The following is a 21,931-nucleotide window of genomic DNA, read 5'->3' as shown; positions in this document are numbered from 1 at the left end:
AGTTCATGATGGCGTGTTGCTGAACAACATGTGAGTTAGGACTAGTTCAGCTCGGAGATTTAATGTAAGTAACCGTTCGTACCTGCTATTTTTAATGTATAGCAAAATAAAAACTTTCTATATATTTGTCTCAATTGTCAGCTTATATACTGTAGAAAAGTAGCTACTGTAATTCCGAATGTCTTACAGGTACGCTAGCTAAGTTGCAGAATTTCAGCATTGAGAGGTTCAGTTTAGTTAGACTATTTGTGAACGAATGAGTCCTATTAGGTTTTTATTTGCTTAAAAAACTACTCTTAGTCTCTCGTGAAAACATAGTAGCATTTATGATGTTGTGATTTTTGTAGAAAGTGTGCAGAATTTTCAAATGTTAAAGCTATTTTTGAGCTGTATCGAAGGGGGATATGTGCTTGGTCTGAAATAAAATCAACAAAGTGAAACCCTTCAGCTGATGTGAGTCCTACTATTTTGGTTTATTCGATATTTCAGCCGACTTGTTTATCATTATTAACAGCGAAGAAGGAAGAGAAACAACAAACATCAAAATGGCATCAGTGGAGGAGGACTTCCCTCGAGGAGGAACAGCCAAAAAACCCACTGAGAGTAAAATAGTGGTGCAGCGGACAGAGGTGGACAACCTATTTGAGGTACATTTGAACTCTACTTTTCTCTCTTATTTTGTGTCTTTTTCATTATATTGCATTTCATCAGGCTGAAGTGGAGGCCATTCTTTCATATTAGCTTTATTTATCTCAGTGTATGCCTCTGCTATCAGTATATTGTAGAAAATCTCAGACTATGTTACATTAGATTTAAGGATGGAAGTAAATTGCCTTGTGTGCTTGACAGTATGATGCAATTTTATTTGTTACAGTCAAATGAGCAAATTGAGACAAAGAAAAGGAAGGGGGCAGGTAACGATGATGGCAAGAAACTGAAGAAGCCAAAAACTGGCAAAGAAAAAGAAGATGGTCTGACACTTAATGCAGATGCCAAATGTGTGGAAATTCTTCACATCAAGGTAATATGGTTTATTTAAACAATTAAATGTGTGTTTTGTTGTTTTTTTTTTAGAATTTGCAGGCTTTGATAAATGTCTTTCTCTTATCAGAATGTGAAAGAGGGTATGCTAATGCTGGGTTGCGTGAAAGAGGTAACAGACTTCGAGGTGACTGTCAGTCTGCCATGTGGCCTTCAAGGTTTTCTCAGCATCAAAAATATCAGTGATTCATACACCAAGCTGCTCAGTGAGCAACTGGAATCAGATGATACAGAGGTAAGGATGTAGCAAATTTATGGGTTGTTTAATTGCAGATGCTGTGATATGTTTTTCTTACATCTGGGATTTATATATTTTTTCATCACAGGAGTTTTGCTCTTTGCCACATCTCTTCTACCCTGGCATGGTGCTCAGATGTGTGGTGGCCAAACTGGATGTAACCAAAGGAGGGTCTCTTAGTTTAAAGCTGTCAGTCAATCCCAAGATGGTCAACAAGGGTCTTTCCCCCAATGCTCTAAAAACTGGCATGGTGAGTCACTACGGAGCATCTTCAGTGAAACAAATGTTACCATGTTTCATCACACTTCACAACTGAAAGGCTCCTGTTGTTTGTGTTTACTCAGGTTTTGACTGGATGTGTGGAGAGTGTGGAGGATTATGGCTACATCATTGACATTGGTGTCACAGAAACTAAGGCTTTCCTCCCCAAAACAGCTGTAAAAGACAAACCCAACAATCCTGGCGGTATGACATGTAAAATTTTTAAATTCTTGAGACAGAAAAAATATAGAGCATTAGTATCCTTGAGTACCCACTTGTAGTCTTTGGTCTCAAAAGGGAAAATAATTGCTTATATGAAGTGTCAATATCATCCAGGTAACTCTGTCTTTGTTCATGTGTATCTAGAGCTGAAAGTTGGTCAGTATGTCATCTCATATGTGGAAGAAGTGAAAAATAATGGGCGTGTGGTGCGTCTGTCTATTGGCGCCCAGACGATCGCCCAGGCCTTGGCTGAATCCAAGCAGGGCTGGACCCTCAGTAACCTTCTACCTGGTCTTCTGATGAAAGCTACTATCAAAAAGGTAAAGGCAGCATTTTTGCATGTATTTCATTTTATTTTGTTTGTATAGATGTTTAACAGTAAGCATGATTTTATAAGACTTCTATAAAAATGTGCATATATCTACACAATCAGCCTATAATGTGCATGATAAATATAAAAAGGATATAAAAACAATTTTGAAATAGAAATAAGGTAGAAGGGATTTTAAAACTCTGGAAATCCTACGAAAAATAAACAAGTTTGAACAATTGAATGCCTAAGAGTCATGAAGTTTGTTGGAAGAACCTTGATGAAAATACATTAAAACAAAACTGAATTCTAATCAAACATCATGCTATGTATGATGGAGGAGCTGCGTAAATGTGAATCACTGTCTCCTGTTTTTGGATCTATTCCAAAATGTCACAATTTTAGGGAAAATATAAAAAAAAAGTAGATGACAAATTCTGGAGCTGCAGATTAATATACATATGTGACACTTTACTTTGGTCATCTGACCAAAATAAAAACAGGAAATGAATATTTAAAAGCGTCCTGTGTGTGTATATGTGTGTGTGTGTGTGTGTGTGTGTGTAATAACTAGAAATTAAGAGCTAGAAAAAGCAAGGGAATAAAGAGTAGGCCTTAAGGAGCAGACTTAGTTTATCCAAGTTATATTCATACTTAGTTACAGTATATTTCTGTTTTCATTGATAAATAAAAATGCATACAGTATATTTAAGTATATAGAATGAACTCTGTATTGTTATTGTTCATTGTACAATACATTTAAAAATGCAGTCATCTTTAAGCTGCAATATAGTTTTCAAAAAGTATATATTTTACATAAATGTTTACAAATATGTTTAGTAAAAAAAAAAATGCCGGAACCCAAACAATAAAGTAAAAATACATATAAAATAACAGGGCAAACGCGCGCATTGTCAGTAGGAAGATGGAAAAAAAATTGGGATTGCATGATTCTAATGTTGCACAATATGAAGTCTTGCTATATGTGACAATATCTTTACAGCATTTAGGACTGTAACTGCTTTTGGATCACAGCTCTTTTTAAGTCTGTTACAGGTTTTATTGCCTGGAAATCTCTGCCCAAAGGCAGCACTTCAATAAACTGTGTCTGGGTCTGGGACAAGTCCTGGAGGATACTACGAACAGTTCTTTTGTGTAGTCAGTTACTGTCGGCTGAAATGTGCGTGTCTATTTCAGGTGACCAAACATGGCCTCCTGCTGGACTTCTTGTCAGGGTTCAGTGGTCAGGTGGACTGTCTCCACATGGAGCCGGAACAGGCATCCAGCTACTCAGAAGGAGACGAGGTAAACTGAGTGACAGATCACAGGGGCAGTCGGTTAGCTCGTTGTGTGGTGTTCTAGACTGAAATGTATTTTATAAGACTGAGCCAAGTTGAAATTGTTGAATGTTAGTATATTGATGATTTTCTTTACATAAACAACAAAATTCAACTCTTATTCAGAAAATGACAGTTTTCTGAATTGCTTTTACAAGTTTCATGTAAACAACAGTGTTTGGATATTATGAATTAGAGCTTTTCCAAATGGAGAACTTTGGAACAGAGACATGTAGATTATGTTGATATTATTCAGTTTTTTGAGGAGTCTTTGGATATGTCATCACTACGTTTAGAGTGTTATTGGTAGTGTTTATTTTAAGTTGTGACTGTTCCAGTCAGTTGGAGTAGAGACAAAGATCCTCTTCGATAGAAAAAAGGAACGTCCTTATTTTTCTTTGGAAGAAGAAACACATTTACTTTTAAATAATATGGCAGAGCACAGAGGTTTATGGATTTGACTAGATACAGCTGTATGCGTTCAGGAATAATACTGGAATATTCATCCTTTTCACCATAAGGGCAAAACTGGAGCATTTTCTGTAAGTAAACATAGTGACTGTTGTTGGTATTACCTCTCTTGTTTGTCTTCACTCAGATGCGAGCCTCCGTGCTGTACGTTGATCCAACAACTCGTCTGGTGGGGATGAGCTTACGCAGCCACCTCCTCACCCCCGGGAGCAGAGTTGACCTGCCTCCTGTGGACCGCATTGGCGAGGTGGTCAAAGGCTGCAAGATGACATCTCTCCACCACATGTCTGGAGCCGTCTTAGAACTGCCTGACAAGACTGCAGCTTTTGTTCATGTAAGTCAGCCTCATACTTGATGAACATTTGATTAGACTTTGATTCAGCTGCACTTCAGTATATTTTGATTTTGCTTTTTCGCACAGAGGAACAACTTGAAGGAGCCTTCTGTGGCAGCTAATGAGAATAAAGTGCTGGCCAAGCTGGAGCACACCTGCAGGATTGTGGACTTTAGCCTCATAGACCAAATTCATTTTGCTACTTTACGGAGGTATAGAAGTTCATTTATCTGTTTTGTTTCATACTGAGGGTACAGCTCCTAATTACACTTTGAGCCACTGACAAGATTGTCCTCTTTGAATTTTTTAGCAGCGTGATTGAGAAGCCTTTTTTTAGATACCAGGACATCCGAGCAGGTCAAGTTGTAGAGGTAAGAATAAAACCTCACCTCTTATCCATCTGTCAAAGCACAGAACAGTTTGCCTCTGTTGTCATGTCATGTTGTCTTTCTCCTTGGGGTCTCTCTCTTTAAGGGGAAGGTGTCAGTCCTGCTGGACCATGGGATGGTGGTGCACATCTCTGACCACATTAAAGGCCTGGTGCCTCGGACCCACCTGTCTGACATTGTCCTTAAGAACCCAGAGAAGAAGTATATGGAGGGCATGAAGGTTAAATGCCGGGTTAGTAGTGCAGACCTTAGTTCCTTTTACTTCTATGCCATGCTGTGTGTGTGTTTTTTATTTTTTTTTAAGCCACTCAAAAATCAGAGGACATTTTTAAAATAGATGTTATATTTTGGGACTTAAAGCAAATTTAAAAATACATGACATAACAGACATTTCATCCTCTCATAATTGATTTTTTTCCAGGTGTTGTCTGTAGATGCAGAGAATAAGAAGCTGTGTCTGACAAGAAAGAAGGCCATGGTCGAGAGCTCCCTGCCGTTGTTCTTCAGCTACTTAGATGCCCGTCCTGGACGCGTGTCTCACGGCTACATCGTCTGCATCAAAAGCTTTGGCTGCATTGTCCGTTTTTACAACAACGTCAAGGGCCTGGTGTCGCTTGGCGAGCTTAGCTTTGAGCCGATCGTTAGTCCTGAGGATGTCTTCTACATTGGGCAGGTGTGGAATTCAAGCTCTATGGATGCAGATACTGTCAGGTCTTCCTTTTGTGTGCAATCAAGTGCAGTATTTGACTGATATTTTGATAACAAGTTAGTTTTGTTGATGTTCAAGGTGTTAAAGGTGAAGGTTCTTCAGTGTGACCCAGAGAGGGAGAAGCTGCTTCTGTCATTTAAGGCTGCATTGGAAGGGGATTCAGAGAAACCTCCCAGGCCTCAGTCTGAGTGTGAGGTTGGAGAGGTAAGTCAAAGATGTCTAACACTTTCAAACCTTTTATTCTTTTTTGTTTGGCTTTTCCTTATGATAAGTTATATTCAATCTATATCATCTGCATGGTCTGTATGTGATGTAGAAAGTAGAGGCCAGGGTGCTGAAAAAGGTAGTCACTGGTCTCGAAGTGGCCATTCTCCCTGATGAGACCCGTGCCGTTTTACCCACGATGCACCTCTCTGACCACCTCTCCAATTGCCCTCTGCTGTGGGAGAACCTGCAAGTGGGAGACAACATCTCAAACCTTGTGTGCTTCAACAATAACAAACAGAATATTGTATCCTACAAATGAATTTGTTGCCTCCGTATTTGTTTTTTTTTTTTTTTTTTCTATAAAGATCCACATGATTTATTCATGACCTGTTGTCATCATACATGTTTTTACTGAGATTTTTGACTACTTCTAGCATTGTTTTTTGTGAGTAAGGGTCCAGCTTAGAAGTTTACTAAATCGAAAAAGTAGGAAAGTTGTCCCTGTTTTTCCTTAGCTGTTCATTTTTCAAAGAATCTGACCAAGAAACCAACAGTGAGATGGTCACTGGAGGAAGGTGTGGTCGCCAAGGATTTCTCTGAGATCACAGTTGGAATGCAGCTGATTGGCTGGATCAGGAACATCATGTCCTACGGTGTCTTTGTCGAGTTCCCCTATGGCCTTGTCGGACTTGCTCCCAAATCTGTGAGTAAAAGGCCATGACTTGAAGCTGTTTCATTTATCTTTTAGTAAGTTTTTAACCTAAAAAATGGGAAGTTGGTGTCTGTTTTCCTTCTGAAAGCCTTCCTCTGCTCTCCTCTCCAGGCTATGACAGACAAGTTCATCACTGATCCAACGGTAGCCTTCCAGCTGGGCCAGACGGTGATGGCCAAGGTTACCAACCTGGATGAGGAGAAGCGGCGGTTCCTGGTTACACTGAAGATTTCTGAGGTCATATCCCCTGTTGGGGATGTTCAGACCAGGCTCATTAATGGTCTGCAGGAGAGAAGGGCTGTGACTAAAATGTTATCAATGCGAGGTATGCATTTTCACCATTTTTCTTTCTGCTGAAGCAATTTACACCTGGATTTGAAGAGTTCTGAACCATTTTATGAACATCCTAAATGAAATGCATAATTTTGCTTATTTGATTCATTGTGTGACCGCTCATTCCATGTGTTTTGACTTAGATGACAGCGATCTCCGTAGGCAGTTGTTTGCTCTGTGTGTTGGCCAGAAGCTGAAGTTGACTGTGGATACTGTGGACAACGGTGCCACCTTTAAATCGGATGATTTGGTTGGTGCTACCATTCTGGCCAACAAACAACATATCACAGGTAAATATAACAATCACATTACTACTGCTACTACGTTGGGCTGCTCCCATTTTAGGGGTTGATCCAGCAAATCATCTGCTTCCATCTGACCCAGCATCTTCTACCTGCATGCCCTCCTTCACCACATCCATAAATCTCTTCTTTTCTTCCTCTTTGCCTCCTGCCTGGTAGCTCCATCTTCACCATCCTTCTACCAATATATTCACTATCCCTCATCTGCACATGTGCAAACCATCTCAATCTGGCCTTTCTCACTTTGCCCCCAAAACGTCCAACATGAGCTGTCCTTCTGATGTGCTCATTCCGAGTCTTGTACATTCTTGCCTCACCCAAAGAAAATCTCAGCAAAATATAACAAACACAAACATTTGTAATTATCCAAATGATACTTATTGCAACTCTTTGTTTTGTTTGTACATACATACTTCATACTGCTACTGGACTGTTTGACTGTAACAGGAACAAAGTAGTGATATTTATGTAAGAATACGGGGCATCATCTTGGACCAAAAGCAGTTAGTTCAATATGGATAGCTAATTTTTGTCCTTGTCATTTCCATTATTAGCTGTTTTGCAGTTTAGTTCTGCATTGTATCATGATACTGAGTACATTCACAAGAGTTGCACTGTTATTTGAGAAATTGTGATAATTCCCATGTCAAAAAGTGTTGTTTTATTTTTTATGGAACTTGACTGAAACACTAGTATGCAGATGAACTTGGGTCATGTTAACACAACATTTTAAAATGACAACATATTGGCGCATGTGTCGCCTAAAACCCACATGTATCACACTTCTTACAGAGATGACAGCTCTACCTTTACTATCAGTTCTGTTAAGAGATGGAAAGTGAGGATCTGGGGCCTCATGTACAAAGACTTGTGTGGATTTCATACTGAAACCTGGTGTACGCCCAAATCCAGAAAAGTCTGAACGCACAAAAAAATCCAGATGTATAAAACTGTGCGTACGCCCGAATCCAAGTACATTTCCTTTATACATCTCAATCAGGGTGGAATTGAGCGCATATGTTGGACTACCTGACTCCTCCCTCTCCACGCCCACATTTAAATATGCAAATCAACATAAACGGGGTCTGCAGGTGGGATTCCCTCTGGGATTCCCCTGTCTGCGTGATCAGACGATGACGTCAAGGTGGACGCGAAGCGGAGGCCAAAACAGGCGGAAGGAGAAAAGAGACGAACTGAGACCATTTGAGGAAAGAGTCGCCGATATTGTGACACTTTTCTTACAGGGCTGATGCGGATCACCCCCAAGATAAATATATATTTAGTATTTGTGTATCTCACACATTAGTTCCTTCTACGGGTCATACAGCAGTCTGATCACAGCCAAACAGGATAAAGGTTCATGTGTGATCATGTCAGGATATCAAAGAGGAAATCAATGACTTTGACTCATGTTTAATCACTCAATTTATTATTTTCCAACAATGAGACAGAAGACAGTCAGACGCAGTATCATCTTCCTGTCACAGAGGTTTCCTGTTGCCTCCCCAGCGTTAGCCGGTCCTCCGGTCCGCCACAGCCCACTGCTGATGCCCGTCTGACCGGCATGGGTCTGTACTGACCCGAGTCACATTAGGACATCGTGAGGACAATCGGCGGAGTCAATGAGCGACTGGACCGACTAATAAATGTTCTCACAGACATGAACACTATATTTGTCAACCAATGAATTTTATGTCCTTGTCTCTTTGCTGTTGCTGAATGTCCATCCGGGCAGGATTGGCATTGATGGATACAGGGTCTAATTGGTTCTGGTTCTGGTTCTGGTGGTGGATGTGCTGCTCTGACAGTAGGATGACATGCCGGTGTGTTCATTCTTCTTCTGTGTATCTCCGATGTGCACATCAATCGGAGGAATGACCTTTTTCACATTATTAACAGTTTCTCAGTGTCACCTCTAAGTGTCGCCAAAGGTTCCAAAGCACTAGAAACGTGCGTACGCCAGCTATGGACTTGGCGTGGAGGACCGCACATTTCCACGGTCACTTCACTTTTTATACATCTGAACGTGAGCGTGGAAAAGGGTGTACGCCAGGTTTTTGTGCGTACACACGCTTTATACATGAGGCCCCTGGTTATTCTTCCTGTGGGTTGTTAACAATCTAAGCTATTTCATTTTCAGGTACTAACTTGATGGGTGGACAAAAAGTCACAGCAGTTATCCTCCATGTTGACATCCAGTCCACATGGGTCCATGTGTCCATCCTTCCCAAGCTGGTGGCAAAGAAGAAATCAGTGAGTTTTGATGCCCGTCATGATTTTTTTTCTTTTTACAACTGGGATCATGTTTCACCTTTTGAAGTGTATTTCTTTCTTTCTCATCTCTGCTTATTTTTCTTTTATTTCAAGGCAGTCACATGTTTGAAGATTATAATCATTTTCCATATACCATTTTCATTTATTTACTTTTCAGTTAAATGAAGGCTCAAAGTACACAGCAACAGTGCAGCACTTAGACGAAGACTTCGCTGTCATTTCATTGGAGGACACTGCTCAGCTGACTCTGATTCAGACCCGCAGCCACATGAATGATGTGTTCCTGTCAGATTCTGAGAAGATGAAGACAGGCAAGTGTTTGACTGCAGAGGTTATAGAAACCAGTTGTGAGGAACTTCAAGGGCTCCCCCTGGTGTCATGGGAGCGAACTGCACCAAAACGACAGCGTATGACCTCAGAAAACCAATTGGGCTCTAAAGGCAGCTGCTTTGGTGAAATTGTGCACGGTAAAGTGCGATCAGTGAAGCCCACATGCATTCAGGTGGTGCTAGATGCTGGGGGCATGGGCAGCGTGCACGTATCCGAGGTGCTCGAGCTCGCAGACGTGCACCCCGGATCGTTCCCCACATCGTCTGTAAAAGTTGGCAGCGTGGTCACAGCCAGGGTCATCGGCGGACGAGAAGCCTCCAGTCACAGGTAAACAAATACTGCTGTGTTGTTGACTGTAAAGACTGCACTCATTCTTTGTGTGGATCTGTTTACAACTTAAAATAACCATTTGTCTATTTTCAGATTTTTGCCATTTTCCCATCCCAAGTTTACATACACTCTACCTGAGCTCACACTTATACCAAGGTAAATGCTTTCTGCAGTTAATCACTAAGCTACATTCATTCTACAATGTTAGGACCAGATTTGTTATTGTGTTAATATATAATTAATTTTCAGTCTATTAAAAGCACCATCTTGAGATATCAGTAGTCGAATGTGTATTATTGGGTGCATCTGTTAGTATATAATATGGTATTCTCACCATTTTCATCTCCGTCCTAGTAATAGCAGTACATGTAATATTTTATGTACTCTCTTCTTGTAGCAAACTGGACCAAAGTGCTGATTTAAAATCAGTTTCTGCAAAAGAAAAACTTAGGCGCTATGAGGCTGGGGAAGAAATTACCTGTTTCGTGTCCAAGGTAAGTTCATGAGATTTCACTTGCTCACCTTAGATTTTTTTTTCTTTCTTCTCAGTTGTCAATAAAGTTGTAAAAACTTGTTTGATTTAAAAAATGCCTAATAAACCTCGAGAAAAAGTAAATAAATAAAAGTTAATACAACCGATAGACTGAGATGTCTGTAGTCTAAAAGGGCCATGTGTTTTTGTTTCTGTCCCCAGTTTCATTCAGACAGGAAGTCTTTGGAGGTCACCACAGATCCTGGTGTCACTGGGACGGTTGAACTTCTCGCCATGATCACAGACCCTAAAGTAAATGACTTGCTTTGAGAGTGTGTGATTGATTCTTATGCTGTCATTTGGGCTAAAAATTCTTGACTTGTAACTTGAAGTTTAAGGGAAAAGTCATTAGTTGAAGTCTTTTCCAAAAGGGATTCTTATTTATATTGTGCTTAATCTATCAGGATGCCACTCACCCTGAGAAAATGTATAAACTGGGCCAAGCCATCCGTGCCAAAGTGGTTGAAGTGAGCACTAAACCTCATCGATTTATACTGTCGCTCACAGGTAGGATGAGCTCATACTGTCTAATATTATACTTCAAAGCAGCCATTAGTTTGTTTCATTCGAGGGTTTACTCTTCTTTCCAGATACCTGTAAACTGGAGACAGGCAGTGTGACTTTGGGGATGGTGACGAGTGTTCAGCCACAAGTCGGTCTACATGTCAAACTTCCTTTTGGTGGTACAGGGACTGTTGCTGTCACTGACTTGGCTGATGCGTACAAGCCAAACCCTCTGGGGCCATACAGTAAGGATCAGCTGCTCAGGTATGTAAATGGCTGTCCTGTTTACTGTGTAACAGAGGCAGTGATCAGTTTGCCTTCTGATGTTATATTTTAAGCTGTAAACTCACTAACTTCTACTTTAAATGTCTGGTGCGAGATTTAGTTCCATCTATAAAGTGATGGAAATGAATGTTATAACATTCTATAAGCTTAGATTGTGGAACTTTTTTAGTTTGACCAGGCTGTGTATATATGTATATATGTACATGCTTAACATGACTGCAGCGCTTAAATATGACATGATTTTTCCAAAAAAACATTGAATATAACTGTATGATACTTGTAGACTCCCTAGCTTAGAGCAGGCTTCCACTGTAAGGGGGCATCTCTGTGACTCACTTTGTTTGAGTGTGGAGTCGAGTTAATATCCCTGTATCAAAAAAGCTCAAACAGGCAGACAAACCAAACACTCACTTTATGGAGACGTGTGTGTTTTCGTGGCCTCAGTATTCATTGCTACGTATCATCTAACATCACACACTGAACCCCTAAGAATATCCTGTATAGCATGCTTTTAACAAAATACAACTTTGAGAACCTGAACCTTTTATCTGTATGAGTCTAAAACTGTTTCTGCCTGAAGTACAGGTATGGATGATTGAGAGTCCTGACAAACTGGTTCTTTGTCAACCTTCAGAACCCATTTTGGTTACTTTAAAAGTAGTTTCCTTTCTCATTACTTCAGGTGTTGCCTCCTGGGGAATGAAAATGGAAAATGGCACTTGTCCCTACGTCCATCAAGGTAAGAGAACTGTGAAGTCATGATTTTTATTTTTCTGGGGATTGTGTATCATTTGGCAGTGTTGTATTTTTTGTGTGATGGATTGTACGTCCTGTCCCACAGGCTTAACCCACAGCAGGCCAAGCCAGCGAAGGACGAAGAAGTTTTGTCGGTTGAAAATCTGAAGGCTGGTCAGACCGTAAGGGGCTATGTCAAGTCTGTGAGCGAACAGGGGGTCTTCATTAGGTAAGCCATGAATTAATCCAGCTCTTTAGGGAAGAGATGGGAAATTAAGCTTTTTTGAAAAAGGTGCAGATAAAATGTCTCACTCCAGTCACTGACAATGAGCTTTTTCATATCTCCTTTTTTTAATTCCAGATTATCTCGGACAATCACAGGAAGAGCCCAGCTTCAGAAGTCCTCCAAGTACTTCGTAGCAAACCACAAAGTCCTGGTGGAGCACCTGCCTCCCAACACCCTGCTCACCACCAAGATCCTCAGGTCTAGAAAACATTTCAACATATACGGCATGACCCATATTTCCCTTATGTTGCCTGTGACCTAAATAATCATACAATACAATTTGACTCACAATGCAGTACAAGTCAAATCAGGCTGATGTAGGGCTTTGGTTTGAGGGTGTCAGGCATCACAATCACTTTTTTGTGTAGTGTCACATAGTGGATGACACCCACTATGTCACATAGTGGATGACAGAAAAGCCTTGCATGTTTGAGTGGGTTTAGACACTTGGAAAGAAGTTCTGCACAACTGTAAGGGTGTTTGGGTTTTCCCTTTATAGAATATCAGAAAAGCACCATTGAAAACTTCAGGATTTATTCTTTAATCAGGATAGAAACATGATAACTCTGTGACAGGCGATGCAACCAATGTATTTATAATATTTCACCATTATTCAAAACATGGTGGTATTGTGATTTTGGTAGTTGTCATGCAAACCACATATTCCATTTGGTTTCCATTTTGGCCTTTTTTTTTTTCTAAATGGACTCTTTCAGTTGAGACATGTTGGATATGCCAATTTTATTTAGATTTCTTTGGCGATTTGTTTGGATTGCATTTGGAATATGTGTCTCATTTCAGGTTTTATGACTCTGGTAGAGAGATGAGTTGTCCAGAGAAAAGTTTATATTCTTGGTTGGAAGATGAAACCTATCTCCTTTGATGAAAGAGGTTATTAGCAGGGTTTTGGACACGAGCAAATATCAAAAAACTGACCTTTTCAAAAATGCGTTTGAAGGAACAAAAGACGGAGGCTCAGTTCTCACATGCAAATATCTGCCACCAGTGGGAAAAGGGTTTTTAATCAGAGCATGCATGGTTGCACATATACAGGGGAATTAATGGGCGATTGATTTTCATTAGCTGTGTAAACAGCTTAGTGGAAATCGTTTTTTTGCAATAACGGAAAAAGCAGAAAAGCATGTGTATGTAAATGTAGTCATTTTAAGTTCTTTGTCAGTACGCTGTTTTTACACCAGTGTTTGTGTACCCGAGGATTATGAAGTGTGCCTATTCTTATGAAAATGCATCTGAAATCCACCATTTATAGTCATACCTGTAACAGTAAACCTAGAGATGTACAGTACACTGCATGACTGAAGTCAGAGGATTATGAATTTGTATAATGTATTTTTTCCAGTTTTTACAGAATCTCCTTCCTCAGTGCAGTAACATTAAAACATTAACCAGGCAGTCTGTTATCTGTCATGTCCCTCAGCATCAACACTGCAAGAATTTATGACCTCACAATCACCTAATCTAATGTAATGGCAGAAAAACTGTTTAGTCTGACCACGGCCTCAGGTGACACTTTGATCTGTTCTAATTACCAAATATGGGACCAAATCCTTTCAGTAACAATCAGACATAAGTCATTTTTACCAAAAGGAAGAATGTGTAAGGGCTGCTGATAATTTGTCTCAATATAAAATCTTGACAGTCTTGTCATTTTAGAAATTTTTAGTCCGCAGCTCTGTCTGTTCTTATCTGCAGTATTGACACCACGGAGCAGTTAGTCGACCTCTCCCTGCTCCCAGAGGACACTGGGAAGTCAGACGTCCTTCCTGAATCTCTCAACCTGCCACTGCGTCTAACAGGAGAGGAGAAGAAGAAACATGATGCTGAAAAGAAAAAGCGCAAGCCCTCTGAGAGCCAACAGGTAACAGACGATGCTTGGCAATTTCCCACAAGTCTCACACCAAATACTACCTTCTTCCTGTCCATTTCCCCATTGAATAGTAATCCCAGTTGTAGTTGAGTCACCACACAGGCTTTTAACATTTGCAGGTCTCCAGGAAGTCAGCAGTTCCTTAAACACAGATCAGTGCCATCTCAGTTTATCACTCATTCATTATCTTCCAGTGTGGCAGTAATAAATGTTGCATTGATCTCGGACCCTTCACACATTAAACACATCAGCTGATTCACTGAAGCACTTAGGTACGTGTTGGGGTTTATTTAGTCTTTGACAGATGTCTTCACTCACATTTATTTGCTAGAAAGAGGCAGAGTTGCAGGTCCTGAAGAAGAAGAAGAAAACAAAGAAAGCAAAGTCTGATGGCAATGATAGTGGAGTGGAGGTGTACTTCAGAGAAGAGGAAGATGATGAAGAGCCAAAACTTGCTCCTGTAAAGGTAAACAGTGATGCTTAGTGTTTTGCCCATTTCGGCATGTCTTTATAGCTTTAGGTCCAGAATTAATAAAATCTGTTCATCTCTTTCAGCAGGTCACACCCAGCTCAGCAGCACCATCCAGATTGCAGGTGGCGGGAGGTTTCTCCTGGGACGTGGGGTTGAGTTCACTCAAACCTGCTTCTGCAGTGCAGGATGGGGGTTCTAGTGATGTAGAGGAACAAGAAGTGAGCAACAAGGTGAGCTGACCTGTTAAAAGAATATATGAGCTTTGGGTTATTATGCCCACACCTGCCCCAGAGGCCGGGGGTAGATAGATATACCAGGAAGGCCGTCTGTCCGTGATTTTTGTTCCATCCCATTTCTATGCACTCGATACTTTTCAAATTTACACAGATCTTCTTTACCACTAGAAGAGGTGCAGTGTACTGTGTGATGGCTAAATTAAAATTTTCAATTTAATTATTTATTCTTACAAATTTTTGAAAATTTCAACTCAGAAAATTAGTCAAACTGATTTCTCGGACATTATTCACCCAATTCTTTTCAAATTTCACACACATGTTCTTCACATGCGCCTTTCTCTCAAATTTTTTTTTTTTTTTTTTAAAAATTTTTTAAAAGTTTTTTTTTTTTTTTAAAGATTTAAAATTAAGACTCAGAATTAATCCCTGTGTAGCTAGGATATTTTAATAATAGACTGGTTAGGAGTATTAGTAAGTTCTGCTTACTTTTTCACTTGTCAAAGGCACATCATGCAGGATTTGTCTGTCTGGAATTATTGTACCATTGTTTAACTGTGGTTACAGTGTAGATCACAAATAAACATGCCTATGTTCTACATTGGTGGATTGTGTACAAAGGCCCCTCAGTCAAGTAGAACCACGAATCTGAAGCTGTTCACACATCCATCACCACCACACACCAGAGGACAGAGTCGGAGACACTGATGTAACCTGGTTGCTATGGTTTCATAATGTCCTCACTCACTTCTAAGAAAATCCTGCATAATATACCTTTAATGGAGTGTAGCTTTATTTACTATAGCTTCAAGATTATCTCTGCTTAGTGTTCATATGTGGGGATTCACAATATACGAAGGGGGGCCGAAAAGTTCATAGCCTGACTAAGAAGGAGTTAATGCACAGCAATGAAACTTGGCATACATTAAATTCAACCTTCCCTGATACTACCTGCATGGTTTCCTTCCAGATAAACTCGCATTGGATAAGTAATTTAGGACTTTGAAAAGTAGTACTACAGACATTTAATGAAAATGCTTGCTTTTCACCCCTCCCTCGTTCTCCCTACCCCTCTTGAATTTAGCTTCCCAGTTTTGCACAGTTGATAAAGCTGGAGCATCATCCCCTATAGCAACCATGTCAGCATGAATGTCCTTGGGGGCTAACCCCTTTTTCTACAGACATTTGGTAAGACCACGGTGCCACGGATGGTTCACGAAATGTCTCTGGTACTACTTTTCAAAGTCCTAAATTTTTTATCCAGTGTGGTCTTCCAGTCTGGAAGAAAACCGTACAATTAGTATCAGGAGAGGTTGAATTTAATATTTGCCAAGTTTCACTGCTGTGCAATAACTCCTTCTTAGTCAGGCTATGAACTTTTCAGCCCCCTTCGTAAGTTATAGCAAAACTCACTTTTTTGCATTTATATCAAGCAAGGATGTAATTTCAGTATTAATTTTGAAAAGCTATTCTGTGTTCACTTTTTTGGCCAGTTTCAGACATTTTCAGACACACAGGGAGGAAGTAAGGGCATTACTGTGACACATTTTTAATCAGGAATACAAAAACAACACAGCCATTTCTGTCCCTTCTTTTCAAAGGCAGACACTTCAGTAACCTCATCTTTTATTGACACTATACTTTCTATGCAAACAACTCTCAACATCTCAACACTGATATATGGACAGTTTTTTTTTTTTTTACATCAGCGATCACTGTGATGTTTCTTTAAACTATTACATTGTAAAAACTTTTCAAAAACCCCAAAGAACAGTGTGTATAAGGACCCAGTCAGAAAACATATCAGATTACTATTGGTTGAATTGATTTCAAACTGGGTCATTAAAAATGGTCTGTTTTGGTAATTTGAAGTGGGCTTTACAGTAATAACTTTGTGACTAAAAGAGGCAGAATTGTATTTGGGGAGACACATCATGTACTTTCAACTAAAATTGGATTATTTTCACAATCATAGCTCAGGGTTGCTTCATCAGAGTACATCCTCTTGTTGTTCTTTCTTGTCCTTGGAATGCTCATGTCTTTTTGTTACTGCTGTCCTCTGTCAGCCCCAGAAGAAGTCTCGCCATGAGCTGGAGCAGGAGAAAAAAGCGGCAGAGAAGGCTCTGGTCCAGCGGGAGGCTGAGCTGATGGATCCAAACCTGAAGCCTCAAGATGCAGCTGCCTTTGAGCGGCTGCTTCTGGCCTCTCCAAACAGCTCGCTGCTTTGGCTACAGTACATGGCACACCATCTGCAGGCAACCCAGATCGAACAGGCCCGAGCTGTAGCCGAGAGGGCCCTCAAGACCATCTCCTTCAGGTGAATGTTGAATTATAAAAGCATTCAAATCAGTTGATCTCATTAGTTTGGTAGGGTTTATGTTATTCTGATATTGACAAAATATGTCACTTGTATTTGTAAAAAGAACTGTTCAAACTTGGCAACGTAGCAACAAAAAAGCTGTGAACAGAATGAAAAAAGAATGAAATGATTTTTTCCTGTACAGCGGTTATATTCTAAAACAAATGAACACTCCCACACATCTACAGAAATGTTGTAGAGGCAAAATATGTTTGTATGTGAGTTCTGTGCAGAAAAGGGAGAGATATAACTTATAACTTCTTATTTAATTTGTGCTGGACTCTTAAATTGCAGAGTGGCTTCTGTGTTCTTGTAATGTCTAGTATGTCTAGTAATGAATCCCCTTTGTTTTGTTAAAAAGAAGGCAAGTAGCAAAGTGAAACACTCTGCCATTAAACAACCGTGACTACAGAATTGTCTGCTCACAGAAAATGAAAGACAAAGAAGGCCAAGATGCTACATATTTTTTAAAAAAAAAACAACTTTAGTAGTTGAGATAGTGATGCTACACGAAGTGAGGGGTGCATAGATGTTCATATTCACTAGTGGATGTAATGTACAAAAAACAGATACATGGGACACTGTTACTCATTCACACACCATCTAGAAAATGCAACATGGAAGTTAAATATCTGTAAAAAATATTGTCAGTCACTTATTGCTGACACTAACCACTTGAGGAGGACAGGTTTACAGCTAAATGAGTGATTCATAGCTATTATTCACAACACGCCATCCTTGAGTCTATTATTCACTGAGCATTGAAACACAGATCTGGGCCCAGTGGTTTCATCTCCTGTCTCTGAGTTATCATGCTTCTAACCTTAATCAAGAATAAATCCTAAGTAAGAGAATGCTGGAGAATATCAGAATCTATGGTAAGAGCCTGTAAGAGGCCCGTTCTTCCTATAAGAGAAAAGAAACATTGTACCAGGATTCATTCTCTTATTTCCATTTTTCAATGGAAAGTGGTACAAAAATAAAAAAAACAAGTACTGAGTTTCACCGGAAGAAAAAAAGTGCACAAGAGTCAAAATATTACACATTTTTAAACAGCAGTTAAACCCTGAAGGTAAAAAGCCTCCGTGTAAGTTAAACTTAATTTTTTTCCTATGCTTTTTGAGCCAAATGTAATACATTCTACTGAAGAATTCACAGCTGGAGGGGGTGTACTTTAGTTTAGGGAAGTATTATCTAAAATTATAACACTGTTTATATATTTGGGGTAAGAAAAGAGAACCATTAATCAGGAGAATTTGTGCCTTAAAGTTTATTTTCTCCTGTCATATTCCAGTCCAGTCCTTGGCCATAGAGTGGTGATGTGTGTAAGCCTGTCTGTGCTTGCTGGCATTGACTTGAAGGGAGGTTTTGACAAATTATGGAAGTACTTGACCTGTTTCTGAACTCTCACCCTACTTTTCTCAGGGAGGAGCAGGAGAAGCTGAATGTGTGGGTGGCCCTGCTCAACCTGGAGAACATGTACGGCACAGAGGAGAGCCTAAAGAAAGTGTTTGAGCGAGCGCTGCAGTTCTGCGAACCCATGCCCGTGTACCAGCAGCTGGCTGACATCTACGCCAAGTCAGATAAGATCAAGGTTCACCTGAACTTTTGTTATTATATCATAGCAGGTGCACGGACGAAAACTGACCCACCAAAGGTTCCAGTCCAGCCTGTGGGATGTACTTGCAAAATACAAATATTACACTGAAGATGTTAACAGTCAAGGGTGTCGAACTCATTTTTGGTCAGGGGGCACATATAGCCTAATGTGATTGGACCAGTAAAATAACAGTGTAATAGCCTATAAATAATGACGACTCTAATTTTTCTCCTTGGTTTAGTGTGTAAAAAGTAAAAATACATTATACATATTGGAATATGTATATGAAATATGTATGCATGAAAATATTTACATTTACAAACTATTCTTTCACAATAAAATGTGAATATCCTGAATGAATATCCACAGCCTCAATTGTCTTAATGTAATAGATCCCCTGTGGTCTGTAAGTTGTGTTCATAGTAGGATGAGACGTAATATTGTTTACGTTTTATTTATTTTTCTTAAGAAATTTCAGTTTGTATATGGGTGTTCAGGTCAATCACATTTTCATAATGTAATTTTACTTTTTTCACACTAAAACAAAGCTATTATTGTACTGTATTATTATTTTATCATATTGAGCTACATATGGCCCCTGAACTAAATAAGTTTGACACCCCTGCTCTACAGCCTTTACATTAACTCTAGTAATGTTCTGTATCCTCTGTAACATTAGAATATTTCTTGTTTTTCTCACGTGTTTGCATCCAGGAGGCGGAGGGTCTGTATAAGACGATGGTGAAGCGTTTCCGTCAGAATAAGGCGGTGTGGCTCAGTTACGGGACCTTCCTGCTCCAGCAGGGTCAGAGTGATGCTGCCAGCGCTCTCCTGCAGAGGGCACTGAAGAGTCTGCCTTCCAAAGAGAGTAAGATGGGACCACAAGCGTAAACACAGTGGAACAAAAGAATTTAGAAAGAATTGTAAATTTCTTGTCTCTTCAATAGTTTTGGAGAACTTTTAAAAGCATTAACGACTGAGGTCATTGGTTAACCCATAAAGACCCAAACACCCACCAAAATTATCTACTGATCTAAAATGTTTAAAACCTGTTGATCCATTAAGCCTGTCAATCCATGTAAATAATTGGTGTAAAATACCGTTTGTCATCTTTTCATGGTCATCAGATATGACCCATTTGGACGTTCAGAGGCTCCGTAGTGAACGTGGAAACACCTTCATCTTCTACAACATTGTTTCACCAGTAAAACCCATGGAACTGGATCAATGACAGTGGATGGACACACTTGTTTTTACATTCCATTATTGATAACTTTGCTGAAAAAGTCACTTTTTTTTTAGTTTTCTCTCTCTCTAATATAATAACCCTCAACTTTAATCTGAGTTTTTATGAACATCTACATGATCAGTAAATTAAATATAGGAAAATACCTGATTTTCACTGAACAAATGCAAAATCAAGAAGATAATATTACAATAAATGGTGATAAATCACTTACGAAAGGTTAAATATAGAGAAAAATTATTTGGGAACTGAAACAAAAGTAGCTCTGGGTCTCTATGGGTTAAATAAGCGAACGAGTGGATTTATTTATTTTTTGTAAATGTGCAGCATTTTGCTAAGTTTGTGGAAATATTATGCACACCAGATGATTTTGGGGGTTCTTTCGTAAGACAATTTTGATTTGTTCAGTAAAATGTATAAAATAATCACATGATTGTGGACAATTACTATTTCTGCATGTGTAAACAAAAAATACAAGCTAGAGGAGATGGTAATCACATCCAAGAAGCTAAAAAGTTGGAAAAGAAAAGGGACGAAGTGCAACTATTTAATCTAGGTTATTTTAATAATTCTTCATTCTTCTGACATTGATTTTATATGAATTTGATTTATTTTGTCCAAAATAACTGCTTCTAGTTCTTGGAAGGAGATTAAGGAGATTTATTATTTGGTATTAATCTCTATGTAAACTCTCTATGTAACTATTGTGTGTACAAGCTTTGGGATCGTGTTTCCCTGACCCGGCTGTGTATCTCCACAGGTTTTAACCTTTAGGTGTTATCATTCTCCGTTTCAGGTGTAGATATGATTGCCAAGTTTGCTCAGCTGGAGTTCCGTTACGGCGATGCAGAGAAAGGTCGCACCATGTTTGACAAAGTCCTGACCAGCTATCCAAAACGCACTGACCTCTGGTCTGTCTTCATCGACCTCATGGTCAAACACGGATCACAGAACGATGTCAGGTGAGAACAAGTTCTTTGGCAGTGTTTTGTTCCCCTCTTGTAGCTTTTCAGTCACAAATTCTGAGGCCCTTAGGTCACATATGGAAACATTTAACCCTAGACCAGTTTTATGACCACCATAAAGAGTGCTTTATTAAATATCCGAGCTTCCCGTCTCCTGCAGGGCGCTCTTTGATCGTGTGATCCACCTGAGTGTTTCAGTGAAGAAGATCAAGTTCTTCTTTAAGCGCTACCTGGACTATGAGAAGAAGCATGGCACCCATCAGAGCATCCAGGCTGTGAAGGAGAAGGCCATGGAGTTTGTGGAGGCTAAAGGCACGGAGGCTGCAAGCTAAGGACCCAATACACACAGTCATACAGACTTGAGAGTGTGGATGGACGGAAATGTACAAAATAAGATTTCTCCTTAAAATATTCACCTTTTGAAGGTTGTACATTTTATCATTGTGGACTGGGGACTGTTGAAACTGAACGTCTGAACTCAACACTGCAGATTACACTATTCTAAAGTGTGCCGTAAACATCTGTTAATGTAGTTTTTTACCATTTCAGCTTTAGTCAGTTTTGTATGAAATTTAAAATGAGCTCTCGAGTGATTTTCAAACGGGAAAACTGTTTGTTGCTGCATTTTTAAAAAGGAGTTATAATGTGATTGTCTGGTTTCAATAAATCCAACACCATTACAATACATTACGTGACGTTTTATTTAAAAGCAACAAATACAAAATAACAATATATAGGGACACGTTTACATACAATACATACAGGCAAGACTAGTTTTCTATCAGTCTCTTCTTCAAAGGAAAGGGCCTGGGACACAATCGGTAACAATATAGTCGAGTTAAATTGTCATAGTTGTCATCCCGCTGGTCTTGGTTTGAGTCAGAGGTGGTGGCTGACCCTGACTGCGATAGAGCATTTCACCTACATTGGCAGTACTGAATATGCATGTGTGGCACAGCGTTATAGGGTGACGGACATGGTTTGTGCTGGCTGTATTGGTAACACCCCTGAGATATTAGAGGTATC

The 21,931-nt window shown here is 39.6% G+C and overlaps 1 protein-coding gene across 2 annotated transcripts; it reads left to right on the top strand.

Moving 5' to 3' along the window:
* The first annotated feature begins 1 nt into the window (after position 1).
* Positions 2–21,588, top strand: pdcd11 (programmed cell death 11). 2 transcript variants are annotated; one of them, XM_030134557.1, is made up of 36 exons: positions 2–64; positions 509–647; positions 875–1,021; positions 1,112–1,276; positions 1,368–1,529; positions 1,624–1,744; positions 1,907–2,082; positions 3,270–3,377; positions 4,008–4,214; positions 4,302–4,426; positions 4,525–4,585; positions 4,689–4,835; positions 5,025–5,276; positions 5,391–5,516; positions 5,629–5,823; positions 6,052–6,222; positions 6,343–6,556; positions 6,708–6,854; positions 9,007–9,119; positions 9,298–9,797; positions 9,894–9,956; positions 10,198–10,294; positions 10,495–10,584; positions 10,737–10,839; positions 10,923–11,100; positions 11,804–11,860; positions 11,963–12,085; positions 12,218–12,340; positions 13,856–14,021; positions 14,362–14,496; positions 14,589–14,732; positions 16,802–17,052; positions 18,520–18,688; positions 19,409–19,562; positions 20,737–20,902; positions 21,066–21,588. In XM_030134557.1, the coding sequence occupies exons 2-36, from the start codon at positions 546–548 to the stop codon at positions 21,235–21,237; spliced, it is 5,430 nt and encodes a 1,809-aa protein (XP_029990417.1). In that variant the 5' UTR covers positions 2–64; positions 509–545; the 3' UTR covers positions 21,238–21,588. The 2 variants fall into 2 exon arrangements, with proteins under 2 accessions (XP_029990417.1, XP_029990408.1); XM_030134548.1 differs by having other exon boundaries at positions 14,586–14,732.
* Positions 21,589–21,931: the final 343 nt, after the last annotated feature.

Source organism: Sphaeramia orbicularis, chromosome 1 (assembly GCF_902148855.1).
Source record: "Sphaeramia orbicularis chromosome 1, fSphaOr1.1, whole genome shotgun sequence".
Lineage (NCBI taxonomy): Eukaryota > Metazoa > Chordata > Actinopteri > Kurtiformes > Apogonidae > Sphaeramia > Sphaeramia orbicularis.
This window is presented reverse-complemented; position numbering and strand designations above follow the sequence as displayed.